Source organism: Olea europaea, unplaced genomic scaffold, assembly GCF_002742605.1.
Source record: "Olea europaea var. sylvestris unplaced genomic scaffold, O_europaea_v1 scaffold652, whole genome shotgun sequence".
In the NCBI taxonomy this organism is placed as follows: Eukaryota; Viridiplantae; Streptophyta; class Magnoliopsida; order Lamiales; family Oleaceae; genus Olea; species Olea europaea.
Genome location: NW_019264892.1, coordinates 239,717 through 252,795, shown reverse-complemented (window position 1 = coordinate 252,795; position 13,079 = coordinate 239,717). Strand labels below are relative to the sequence as shown.

Below are 13,079 nucleotides of genomic sequence, written 5' to 3'. Positions count from 1 at the left end.
GTTGATTTATAAGTGGAAATGGGTTCTCGGGCAAAAATATGTTATAATAAAAATGTGTGGTTGAAATGAGTTCGATGAAAAATAAGTTTTAAAGAATATGTGCCAAACATGTGTTAAATATTACTATTTCAAAAGTTAACCAAAATATGAAGTATTTTTATACCCATGTTCTAAAACAAATTTTTTTCTCAAATTTATTTTGTAATTATACAATTGATAAGATCCACAATTTTTATCAATGTTTCAACTATACATTTTATCAATTTTTATCAAAATCTATTAAAAATCTTCATTAATCTTTCATCAATCATCCATTGCAAAACTATCATTTTATAAGAATAAAGTTTGCTCGCTCATGTTACGCTGCGTCAAACAGAAATTCTTCGAGTTGTTTTTTGATGTTGAAGTGATTTTTCTTTATCCATGGGCAATGAGTTTCAATGTATTGAGTGTAACATAAATATCAACGACGAAAAATCTGGTCTTTGATAGTCCTTTATTTGTAGTGGACATCAACAAATGCACCAGGCCAAAAGTTATATGAGAAATAAGGAAATGGTTACAAAGTCGATGAGTTCTATTTAGAATTACTTTTAGGTAGGAATTATAACAATAATTATTGTTGCTTAGCATTTCAAATTTTCAGCAATGTCAACAGACCGGAGATGACTTGTGTTCTATTTACAATGAATTTCTCAGATTTTATGTTGATAAATTCTGTGGCAACAAATCCTACATACAAAAGAAAATTAATCAAATTTCTAAAATTTCTCTTCTAATTATTCTCTATCGTCTCTCTTCTATAACTGTGCTAACGAGGTCAGCTATCCATACAATTAAGGAATTTTTCCCATGATTATGCTAATATCACTACACAATCATGAAATATAACTAATTGCATGTACTTCCCACATTTGATTATTGTTCTATATACAAACACACACAAAGTAGCTATCTGCGACATGAATCAAAAATCATGTATATGAACTTTTCATACCAATATATAAAGGCTAAACATTGATAGAAAGGTACAAAAAATAACGGACAAGAACTCAAATCACGCATAATTTCTTCGATAAAAAGGCATTCATATTTCCCTTCATTCATGATTTCGAGTTCCATATCAAAACATGAAGTAATTAGCTACTTGGATTTCATTTTGGTGCAACTCCTCCTCCTCCTCCTTCTCCTCCTCCTCCTCCTCCACCACCACCAGGTCCACCACCACCGGCAGCAGCAGCTTCAATACGAGCTTGGAACATTGCAGTCAACTTATCTTTCTGTGGCAGATTTTCCTTTATAATGTTAGAGTTTAGGTACTCATCCATCCATTCACCTAATTTCGGAAATTTCTCTTTAGTCAACACTTGTAATCCTGCCAATTCTTGCCCAATTATAAACCAATATGATATGAAATTTGCAACTATATCAACCATTCCAATATTGTCACCCCCAAAGAATTTCTTGCCGGAAAGTGTGCCTTCGAGAAATTTCAAAAGCTCGGTCGATTCTTCCGTGGCCTTCTCTAGCTCCTCTCCTCTGCTCAATAAAGCTCTCCGCATTGCAGGCATACACTAAAAAACGTACAAAAAATAGAAACATCGGTAGTTGTTGAATGCACAAGTAGCACCATTATACAATCACGTTACATGTTTAATATATCGTACATAAAAATGTACCTTTTCATCCAAGAACTTAGACCAGAAGCGCACCATGCCTCTCTCATAAGGATCTTTAGGCAAAAGAGAAGGGCCTTCTTCCCAGGTTTCATCAATGTATTCAAGAATCACCAGAGACTCACAAATAGGCTTGCCATTGTGTACTAACACGGGGACTTTTTTGTGAACTGGGTTGTACTTTAACAGCAAAGGGGACTTCTTGTTGAATAGGTCTTCGTCTATGAATTCATATTCAACACCCTTAAGCTTCAGAGCAACCTCGATCCTGCGGCTAAATGGGCTTCCCCAAGCACCAAAAAGCTTCACTTCTGCCATTTTACTCTCCTTTGATTTTCAGTCTATACTGTGCTGTATTTTCATTCTCCAGGGCTGGGCCTTATTATATAGAGGGAGTCTAACTTGTCTGCCAAGAATTAATGAATATATTAACGAAGTAAATAAATATTTGTATTTTGACAAAGTGGTGGATATCCCCAATTGGACCCCTTCAGAGCAGACGTATGGGGTGATCACAGCAATCTTTTTTTATTCCAACATTGACTAGACTAAAGTCTTATTTTATAGACACTAAGACGCAACTATTTGGAAACACTTTCAAAATGACTTAAATCCATCAATAATCACTCAATTTCATGCTTAATGTCATCATGATCACTCAATTTGATTTTTTTCCACCATGAGCATCCAACTTTATATTTAGTGTCACCATGACCACTCAATTTGATTTTATTTCACTATGATCAACCAATTTCATATAATGTTTTACCACGACCACCTAATTTCACATAACATTTTACCATGATCACCAATTTCTTTTCACCATTTTCACTAAGCAACTTTTAAAAAAAAAAAAAAAATTTAGTTTTTATTATTTTTTTTAAGGAACATTTTTTTTTTTTCCAAATATTGAATAGTATTGAAAGGGGTCTAAATTTAAACATGGTCAACTTTTCTTAACCCTTCTGAAAATTCAATGAAATAAGCCTCAAAATAGAGGCTCCTTAAGCATGATGTTTTTTCATTTTTCTATTTTAACTCTCATCTTGACAATCTGAATCATGTTTGATTGTACTTAAAAGGAAGTAAAATTACATTTTAAGTAACTTTTACCTTACTTTCAAAATTAATAATAACCTACTTATTGTTGGGAGTCGAACTGCTGATCGCTTTGATTTAAATTGTGCTTCCACAATTTTAACTAAAAGCATGCTCATCTCTTGGCTGTTGGATCTGATTCTAGATCATTCTATGTATTTAACCCTAAATGGTTTGGGTGGCTGTTGGCTTTTCATTTTTTACTCCATTCGGCTTCTCGAGTTCGAGGGTTTTTTGAGTCGCCTCTCTTTCTCTCTCGATGAATCTCTCATTTTGGCTCTGTTCTTGAGTGATTTTCAGAACTCTTTCTTGAGTTAATCCAGAATATGTTATAGATCTCTAAACTACTGAACTGTTGTGTTGAGTTTATGGAAACCTGAGTGGTTTCATGTGATGTGCAGTCGGGTTTGATGAAATCTTGGTGATTTCTTGTGTGGAATAACTTACATATTGTATAATGACTTGTGAAGTCATGTGATTCTTGGATGGCAGTACTTGTGACTTAAGTGTCTGAGTGATCTGTTCGTGGTTTCTTCATGAATCGTGGTCTGTCTTGGTAAATCTTTATGAGATAAGTCTTTGTAACTTGTATATTGTAATATTCTGGAAACATTGTATACTTATTGCCTGATTTTGGGGGCCTTATAGTGCAACCAAGCTGAATCCATTGATAGTGGATGCTCAACAAGGGATTAGGCACTTGTGCTGAACCTCTGGGGCTTCGTCCGAAAAAAATCATCGTGTTCATTATTTTTGCACTTTTATTTTCTGCATTTCTTGATTTGGTTTCTATGAATGTTGGTTAATCTTGAGTGTCTTGACATTTCACTTATATTTATATTTTACTGATAAAAAATTATTTTAAAACTTTTCCTTTTAATTTTAAGTTTAGTCGAAGTTGTTCCAAGCTTTAAAATCATTTTATTGAAAAAGAAAGCACTGTTTAAAAAACTCCAAACATATTTTGCCAATAAATAAATAAATAAAACTTTAAATTAGTTTTAAGTTTATCCAAACATGCTTAATCAACAATGTCTTCGAAATATATTTTTTAAATCTTCACATACCCCCCTCCCCCCCCCCTCCGTCCCTTAATCATCCGTCTCAAGTTATCTAGAGAATAGATTTTATTAATGAAAAACAATTGCCATGAAAGAAGAATGCTTGAATGTGGACTCTAACGTTGCTCGACTTATTTTCACAAAGCTCATATATGTATTAATGTAGTGCCCCATGTTTGCTTGTTATAAGTAACTACTTACATAAGTGAATAGTACTTGACTACTTGTAAGTCCCAAAAATATGTAAATAAAAAGTGATTTAAGTATTTATAAATAAAATATCATTTGAGTGATTTGTGCTATACTTTTTTATTAGGATTGCTATTAAGGTTTGGATTTGTGATCGTTTGATTTCCCGCAAGTGGATGTGGTCGGGAACAAGTAATAAAGTAGTGAATAGAGAGTTGAACCCACGAAAAATATTTATTTGATCGAGTTCAAATTAAAAGCAACATTAATTGAATAGCAAATAGATTTTTAGTTTTCTATAATAATATCTAAATTATCAATTAAACTAGAAAACAATATAATAGGTTTTCTTCTTCTTCTTTTTTTCCTTCCAAATATGTGAAAGTATTGCTAAGATATCGAATCCTCGTTATTATTCCATTTTTTGCGTAACAATTAAATTGATAATTTGAAATTATTCATGTTGATCAATGTTTCTAATTTAATTGAAAGTCTCTTTCGATAGCGATCAAATCTATTCATCTCATGTAACCTTTTGTCTCTCGATGAAATATACAAACATGATAAATATATTAAGGAGTGCTAGAACAGCTATTGAAACCATATAAAGCATATATGTATATCTCTATCGAACCTTACAATATTTATTATATTTTGCTTAAATCCTAATGTCTCTCTCGATAACAATAAAATCCACCAACAATTCAATTGGTAATCAAATAATTGAAAAAACGATAAAAACGATAATAAACATTCACAAATCAAACCAAATTAAAGTCAAAATAATTAATTAAAAATTAAAAATATCATAAAAAGTGTTCGTCTCATCCTAACAATGTATAAAACTAGTATAATATATTGAAATTACAAAAAATCATATTTAAGAGGAAAGACATAACCCGAAATTTCATAAATTGAGAAGATGAAGATGAAGATGAAGATGAAGATGAATCTTGAAATCTTAAATTTCTTCAATTGTTTCCCGATAAATCTCCACGCGCCCTCTCTCCTTTGCCCAAAAACCAAGTTTGAATCTTTACTTGATTGAATTCTTGTAAGTCCCCTTCAATTCTCTTACAAAAACTATGAATTTTCCTCATTTGATGATAATAATTGATGAGTATTGGAGTATAATATGTATATGAGAGATGCAAGAGATGTTATTTAATGTATTTTGCTGTTAGGTATCTGTATGAGTTAAAAATTGTTTGAAAATCACATCCAAATTGGTTTCCAAAAGAGTTCTAATTGAATAAGGAAAGTTACTTTCGCATGTGGATTTTGTCTTTGCACAGTAATCATTATTTTAATCATAACTTTGTCTCCCGATATCCGATTGAGCTAATTTGAAATGCATTGAAAAGCTAACTCAAAGGGCTACAATTATTTAAAAAAAAAATCGTTTCAGACGTTTTCTATGCTGAAATGGATCTCAATCTTTAATTAAAAATCTGTAAGATATCTTAGGTGATTGAAAGTTGATTTATGGTAATATTCTGAACATATTCCATTCATTTTAGACTTCTAATTGCATCCAATTCACTCCTATCAATTTTCAAAGTATCTCTTGTGGTTCAAATCAATCATTGGATATTTGCAATTTGATCCAAAACTTTGTACTTCGCCATTTTTAGGTTCTTTCTTTCAATTCAAATTTCAACCATTGAGTTCTACCTAATAAACAAAATATACAATAAATTAGACTATAATTGCTTAAAGAACTACTAAATGTCGATATTTTAAAGTCCAAATAAGTGTATTCTATACATTTATTAAACACCCTCAAACTTGAGCATTTGTTTGTCTTCAAACAAAACCATAATTTAACTTAAGTTCGCTCTTCTCCATGTCAATCAACGTTCAACTTGTTGGTAAGGAAGATCGACCTAGGTTTATTGGCATCTCTTGGTCATCTTCGAGATCCATAACAATGAAGTCTGCAGGGAATATCCGTTCTCCAACTTTAATGAGCACATCCTCAACCTTGCCTCATGGGAATATGATATTTCTATCGCCAGCTATAGCGTCATATTCGATCCTTAGACTTCCAAAACTCCTAGTTTCCTGAAAGTAGACAATGGAAGTATATTAACACTTGCACTCGTATCACATAAAGTATTAAAATGAAATCCTTTGCCTAGTGAAATGGGTAAAGTGAAACTCTCTAGATTCTTTAGTTTTGGTGGCAATTTATTTTGTAGTCTCGCAATGCTTTCCTTGGTCAATTTCACTTCTTCCCAGTCTAGAAGCTTTCTTTTCTTATATATCATATCTTTCAATAACTTTTTATATTTCAAGATCTATCTGATTGTATCGACGAATAAAATGTTGATATGAAGCTTCTTTAGCATATCTAAGAATTTCTCGAATTGATCGTCGAGCTTCCTTCTTTACAATCTCCGCGGAAATTAAATAGGAGGTACATAAGGTTTGATAGTAACGATTGCCTTAACCTATAGATTTTCTAACTCTTGATATAGAACTACTTCATCTAGCAGTTCAGATATATCCACTCGCTCCTCATCTGTGGAAGGTACCTTTTTATTTACTGTCACCCGACTCTCGCTTGTGATTTCAGGAAGTTGAGTCTTGTTGCGTGTAGTGATTGCCTCAATCTCCTCACTCTCTACAACTTTTACTGTCGTTACCTGTTGTTTAGGATTTCTATGAGTGTTGCTTGGCGGTGCTCATTGTTGTGTTTCTGAGAGTGCTTTTGTTATTTGTCCCATCTCATTTTCTAAATTCTTGATACCAGCTCCCTGAACTTGCAAAATCTTGTTTGTTCTTTCCATATGTTGAGTAGAGATCTCCGCCAACTTAGTCACAAGACCTTCTAATGAAGATATCTTCTCATTCTGCTGGAAACTTGGCGGTGCAGGATGCAGTGGTCCGGTTTAAGCGTCCTAATTATTACTACACTGAAAACCTGGGTAATAGGTGTTAGGATTTCGATTGTGCTATTATCTCTGAAAATTCTGAATATAGTTCACATCCTCCACTATTTGAACAAAAGAAGACCCTACATTACATCTTCTCATTCTGCTGGAAACTTGGCGGTGCAGGATGCAGTGGTCCGGTTTAAGCGTCCTAATTATTACTACACTGAAAACCTGGGTAATAGGTGTTAGGATTTCGATTGTGCTATTATCTCTGAAAATTCTGAATATAGTTCACATCCTCCACTATTTGAACAAAAGAAGACCCTACATTACAATCAACGCATTTGTGGTTCCCTCCACAATGTCAGCATTTCAGTCCCACTGTCTGTGTTACACTCATTTGATCCACCTTCTATGCCAATAATGCAACTGTGCTGAAATTGCTATTCAAGAATCAACTTCGAATACCCTAACAGCTTTCCTTCCACTTATCCTTTTAGTAGGCAAAGTGCACTAGTGAATGCCAAATCCTCCATTACTTGTTAGACTTGATCTGTGGTTTTTTTGTGTGATAAAACCATCGCATGCGGAGTCTATGTTAGCTGGTTCAAACCAATGTAAAAATATTGTACTTGAAGCCACTTCTACGGTCCATGTTATAGGCATTGTGTAGTATACTCTTGTATTGTTCCCATGCTTCTGAGTAGCATTATGAGTCTAGTTGTTGGAAGGTGGTAATCTCATCCCTTAGCTTTACGATTTTCTTTGGTGGGAAATATTCATTAAGGAACTTCCGGCTCAATTGGTTTCCACGTAGTGATGCTCTAAGGTGGACAGATGTCTAACCATTCTCTTGTTGAATCTCTCAAAGTGTATGGGAAAAGTCTCAAACAAATTGCTCACTTGAAAGCCCTAGGCATTCTATTGTTGCACACATTTCCAAAAATTTTGTTTTGACTTCATTTCAACCACACATTTTTCAATAAAATATTACACACAAATTCAAAATTTTTCCTTATTTTTTAACCACACATTTTCCATCAACACACTATTCAAAAATTCATTCTTTTGACAAAAAATGGGATCAAACAAGGGCAAAACGTAGAAGTATATCTCTATCCTCTATCGAACCTTATAATGTTTATTTTATTGTGCTTAAATCATAAAGTCTCTCTTGATAACAATAAAATTCACTAACAATTCAATTGGTGATCAAACAATTGAAAATAATGATAAAAACGATAATAAACATACACAAATCAAACTAAATTAAAATTAAAATAATTAATTAAAAACTAAAAATATTATAAAAAGGGTTCGTCCCATCCTAGCAATGTATAAATCTAATCTAGTATATTGAAATTACAAGAAATCATATTTAAGTGGAAAGACATAATCTGAATTTTTGTTAAATTGAGAAGATGAAGATGAATCATGAAATCTTGAATATATTCAAAGGTTTCCAATGAATATCCACTCGCGCCCTCTCTTTTTTTTTGCCCAAAAACCAAGTTTGAATTTTCATCTGATTGTATTCTTGCAAGTCCCCTTCAATTATCTAAAAAAAATTATAAACTTTCCTCATTTAATGATAATAATTGATGAGTATTGGAATACAATATGTATATGAGAGATTTAGGAGATGTCTTTAATGGATTATGCTACTAGGTATCTGTAGGAGTCAAAAATTGGTTGAAAATAATGTCCAAATTGGTTTCCAAAAGAGTTCTAATTGAATAATGGAGGTTACATTCACACGTGGATTTTTTTTCTCTCTGCACGATGTCAATATTTTGATCATAACTTTGTCTCTCGATATCCGATTGAGTTGATTCAAAATGCATTGAAAAACTCATTCAAAGGGCTACAATTTTACTAGATTTAAAAATTTTCCAATTTGGACATTTTCTATGCCAAAAATGGGTCTCAATCTTTGACTAAAAATTTGGAAGATATTTTAGGTGTTTGGAAGTCAATTTATGGTAGTATTTTGATCATATTCAATTCCTTTAGACTTCTAATTGTCCAATTGACTCCTATTAATCTACAAAGTATCTCTTGTATTCCAAATCAACCATGAGATATTTGCAATTTAGTCCTCAAACTTTGTACTTCACCATTTTTCACTTTTTTCTTTCAATTCAACTATCAACCATCAAATTTTACCTAATAAACAAAATCTATAATAAATTAGGTTATAATTGCTTAAAGAATTATTAAATGTCGATATTTTTAAATCCAAATAAGTGTATGGAATACACTTATCAAACGCACTCAAAACTTAAATATTTGTTTGTCTATAAACAAATGAACAGCACCAATGAATATAATCATCATTCCAAATCGAACGGCCAATATTAAGACAGATGTCACCATCCAGTTGAAGCACCCCACTAGAAAAAGCGCATTTTTCACTAATACGTTTAACATGAAAATTTAGGCAACAATAGAACAGGGCTCGAGTCTCAACAACATTTTATAGAAAAAGAAAGTAATTTGAAAAAACTCAAAACATATTTGGCAGCAAAATTTTAAATTAGATTTTTTAAGTTTATCCAAACATGCTTAATCAAAAATGTCGATCTTTTTTCTTTAATCTTAATACACTCTCTTTCCCTCAATTATCAGTATCAAGTTAACTAAAGAGTTGATTTATCAGTATAAATGGGTTCGCGTGCAAAAATATTTTATAATAAACATGTGTGGTTGAAATAAGTTCGATGAAAAATAAGTTTTAAGAATATGTACCAAACATGTGTTAAATGTTATAATCTTAAAAGTTAATTAAAATATGGAGAAGTATTTTTATACCCATTTTCTAAAACACATTTTTTTTCTCAATTTGTAATTATACAATTGATAAGATCAACAATTTTTATCAAATTTTCAATTATACATTTCATCAATCTTTATCAAAATCTATTAACATTCTTCATTAATCTTTCATCCATCATCCATTGCAAAAAATATCATTTTATAAGAATAAAAATTTGCTCACTCTTGCTACGTTGTGTCAAACAAAAATTCTTCGAGTTGCTTTTGATGTTGAAACAATATTTCTTTATCTATGGACAATGAATTTCATGTATTGAATGTAACATAAATATCAACAAAATAAAATCTGGTCTTTGATAGTGTCCTTTATCTGTAGTGGACATCAACAGGTACACCAGGCCAAAAGTTATATGAGAAATAAGGAAATGGTTACAAAGTCAATGAGGTCTATTTAGAATCACTTTGAGGTAGGAATTATAACAATTATTATTGCTGCTTAGCATTTCAATACGAAGGGGAAATGTCAACAGACCGGAGATAACTTGTAGAAGTTCTATTTACAATGAATTTGCCGAATTTTATATTGATAAATTCTGTGGTGACTAGGTACAAATCATATATACAAAAGAAAATTAATCAAATTTCTAAAATTTCTCGTCCAATTATTCTCTATCATCCCTCTCCTATGACTATAACCGTGCTAACGAGGTCAACGGTCCATACAATTAAGGAATATAATATGTGGCCTAACATGTTTCTCACGATTATGCTAATAACTAATTACATATATTTTCCACATTTGATTATTGTTCGTGCTACAAAATAAGATTTATATACAAAGTAGCTATCAGTGACATGAATCAAAAATCATATATATGAACTTTTCATGCAAGTATATAAAGGCTAAACAATGAGAGAAAGGTTCAAAATACAACAGACAAGTACTCAAATTATGCATAATTTCTTCGATAAAATGGCAGTCATATTTCCCTTTATTCATTATTTTGAGTTCAATATCAAAACATGAAGTAATTAGCTACTTAGATTTCATTTGGGTGCACCTCCACCACCACCACCACCACCGGCAGCAGCAGCAGTAGCAGTAGCAGTAGCAGCAGCTTCAAAACGAGCTTGGAACATTGCAGTCAACTTATCTTTGGGAGGCAAATTTTCCTTTATAATGATAGTGTTTAGGTACTCATCCATCCATTCACCTAACTTCGGAAATTTCTCTTTAGTCAACACTTGTAATCCTACCAATTCTTGCCCAATTATAAACCAATATGATATGAAATTTGCAACTATATCAACCATTCCAATATTGTCACCCCCAAAGAATTTCTTGCCCGAAACTGTGCCTTCGAGAAATTTCAAAAGCTCGGTCGATTCTTCCTTGGCCCTCTCTTGCTCCTCTCCTCTGCTCAAACAAGCTTTCCGCATTGCAGGCATACACTAAAAATTTACAAAAAAATAGAAACATCGTTAGTCGTTGAATGCACAAGTAGCACCATTATACAATCATGTTACATGTTTAGTATATCGTACGTAAAAATGTACCTTTTCATCCAAGAACTTAGTCCAGAACCGCACCATGGCTCTCTCATAAGGATCTTTAGGCAAAAGAGAAGGGCCTTCTTCCCAAGTTTCATCAATGTATTCAAGAATCACCAGAGACTCACAAATTGGCTTGCCATTGTGTACTAACACAGGGACTTTTTTGTGAACTGGGTTGTACTTTAACAGCGAAGGGGACTTCTTGTTGTGTACGTCTTCGTCTATGAATTCATATTCAACACCCTTAAGTTTCAGAGCAACCTCGATCCTGCAGCAATATGGGCTTCCCCAAGCACCAAAAAGCTTCACCTCTGCCATTGTACTCTCCTTTGATTTTCAGTCTATACTGTGCTGTATTTTCATTCTCCAGGGCTGGGCCTTATTATATAGAGGGAGTCTAACTTGTCCGCCAAGAATCAATGAATATATTAACGTAGTAAATAAATATTTGTATTTTGACAAAGTGGTAGATACTGATTAATTACGCAGACGTATAGGATTAGCACAGCTATCTTTGTTTTTTTCTGACGTTGACTAGACTAAGTCTTAGTAGATAGACACTAAGACACAACTATTTCGAAATGAAGTTCTACAGGGGGCTTATAGGCCCCCTCACTTTAACTGCAGATCAGTTCCATCGACTTGCATTAAAAATAAATAAATAAATTTGTGCGGACTCCACTCTTGTGTCTGCCTTAGCCAAATCCTGTGAGTACCACCCTGTACATGAAGTTTCGTCCATTTGGAAATGCTTTCCAAATGAGTTAAATCTATCAATGACCACTCAATCTTGTATTTAATGTTATTACTTATTATGGTAATTCAATTTGATTTTATTTCATCATGTTCATCCAATTTCATATAATGTTTCACTATGACCATCTAATTTCATGTAACATTTCACTATGGCTATCTAATTTTATTTTATTTTTACCATTTCCAGAAAATTTAAATGCGTGAAACGGTAACTTCGATTATATATATATATAATAAAATTTAAAAAACAAATTTTTTATTTTAAAATAAAATTTTATTTTATATTATTTTTCTATGTAACTTCTTTTAAAATGAGTTTTTATTATTTTTTTAAAGGAACTTTTTTTTGTAAATATTGAATAGAAATGAAAGGATCTTAAATTTAAACACGATCAATTTTTCTTAACCTTTATGAAAATTCAATGAAATAAGCCTCAAAATAGAGCCTCTTTAAGTATGATGTTTTTTTTTTTTCATTTTTCTATTTTTGCTCTCATCTCGACAGTCTAAATCATGTTTGGTTGTGCTTAAAAGAAAGTAAAATTACATTTTAAGTTACATTTACCTTACTTTCAAAATTAATAATAACTTACTTATTTTTAGGTTTTACTGATAAAAAAATTATTTTAAAACTTTTTCATTTAATTTTAAGTTCAGTTGAAGTTGCTCCAAGCTTTAAAAAACATTTTATTGAAAAAGAAAGTAATGTTCAAAAAACTCCAAACATATTTTGCCAAAAAAAAATAAAATTGTAAATTAGTTATTAAATTTATCCAAACATGCTTAATCAACAATGTCTTCAAAATATATTTTTTAAATCTTCATATACCCCCCTCCCCCAACCAAAATCATGTGTCTCAATTTATCTGGAGAATGGATTTTATTATTGAAATCAATCGCCAAGAAAGAAGAATGCTTGAATGTGGAATCTAGCAGTGCTGGACTTAACTTTCACACAACACATATATGTATTAATATAGCGCACAATGTTTGCTTGTTATACGTAACTACTTACTTAAGCGAATAGAGCTTGACTACATGCAGATTCTTCAAAATATGTAAATAAAAAGTGACTTGAGTATTTATAAACA

The 13,079-nt window shown here is 32.0% G+C and overlaps 2 protein-coding genes across 4 annotated transcripts; both read right to left on the bottom strand.

Moving 5' to 3' along the window:
• Window positions 1–965: 965 nt before the first annotated feature.
• On the bottom strand, window positions 966–2,044 carry LOC111390163 (probable glutathione S-transferase). 2 transcript variants are annotated; one of them, XM_023015171.1, is made up of 3 exons: window positions 1,680–2,044; window positions 1,469–1,574; window positions 966–1,375 (listed from the first exon to the last, which is right to left on the bottom strand). In XM_023015171.1, the coding sequence occupies exons 1-3, from the start codon at window positions 1,992–1,994 to the stop codon at window positions 1,155–1,157; spliced, it is 642 nt and encodes a 213-aa protein (XP_022870939.1). In that variant the 5' UTR covers window positions 1,995–2,044; the 3' UTR covers window positions 966–1,154. The 2 variants fall into 2 exon arrangements, with proteins under 2 accessions (XP_022870939.1, XP_022870938.1); XM_023015170.1 differs by having other exon boundaries at window positions 966–1,574; window positions 1,680–2,042.
• On the bottom strand, window positions 966–11,592 carry LOC111390164 (probable glutathione S-transferase). 2 transcript variants are annotated; one of them, XM_023015172.1, is made up of 3 exons: window positions 11,236–11,592; window positions 10,740–11,130; window positions 966–1,183 (listed from the first exon to the last, which is right to left on the bottom strand). In XM_023015172.1, exons 1-3 carry the CDS (start codon window positions 11,548–11,550, stop codon window positions 1,155–1,157), a joined length of 735 nt encoding a protein of 244 aa, XP_022870940.1. In that variant the 5' UTR covers window positions 11,551–11,592; the 3' UTR covers window positions 966–1,154. The 2 variants fall into 2 exon arrangements, with proteins under 2 accessions (XP_022870940.1, XP_022870941.1); XM_023015173.1 differs by lacking the exon at window positions 966–1,183 and having other exon boundaries at window positions 10,530–11,130.
• Window positions 11,593–13,079: the final 1,487 nt, after the last annotated feature.

What these genes read in the sequence shown, in the direction of transcription:
- LOC111390163 (XM_023015170.1), bottom strand. Translation starts at nt 1,994, where the DNA reads ATGGCAGAAGTGAAGCTTTTTGGTGCTTGGGGAAGCCCATTTAGCCGC. An exon ending in CTAAGTTCTTGGATGAAAAG is followed by an intron (nt 1,575 to 1,679) that starts GTACATTTTTAT and finishes TACGTTTTTTAG; the next exon opens with TGTATGCCTGCAATGCGGAG.
- LOC111390164 (XM_023015172.1), bottom strand. Translation starts at nt 11,550, where the DNA reads ATGGCAGAGGTGAAGCTTTTTGGTGCTTGGGGAAGCCCATATTGCTGC. An exon ending in CTAAGTTCTTGGATGAAAAG is followed by an intron (nt 11,131 to 11,235) that starts GTACATTTTTAC and finishes GTAAATTTTTAG; the next exon opens with TGTATGCCTGCAATGCGGAA. An exon ending in TGGTGGTGGTGGTGGTGGAG is followed by an intron (nt 1,184 to 10,739) that starts GTGCACCCAAAT and finishes GAGGAGGAGAAG; the next exon opens with GAGGAGGAGGAGGAGTTGCA.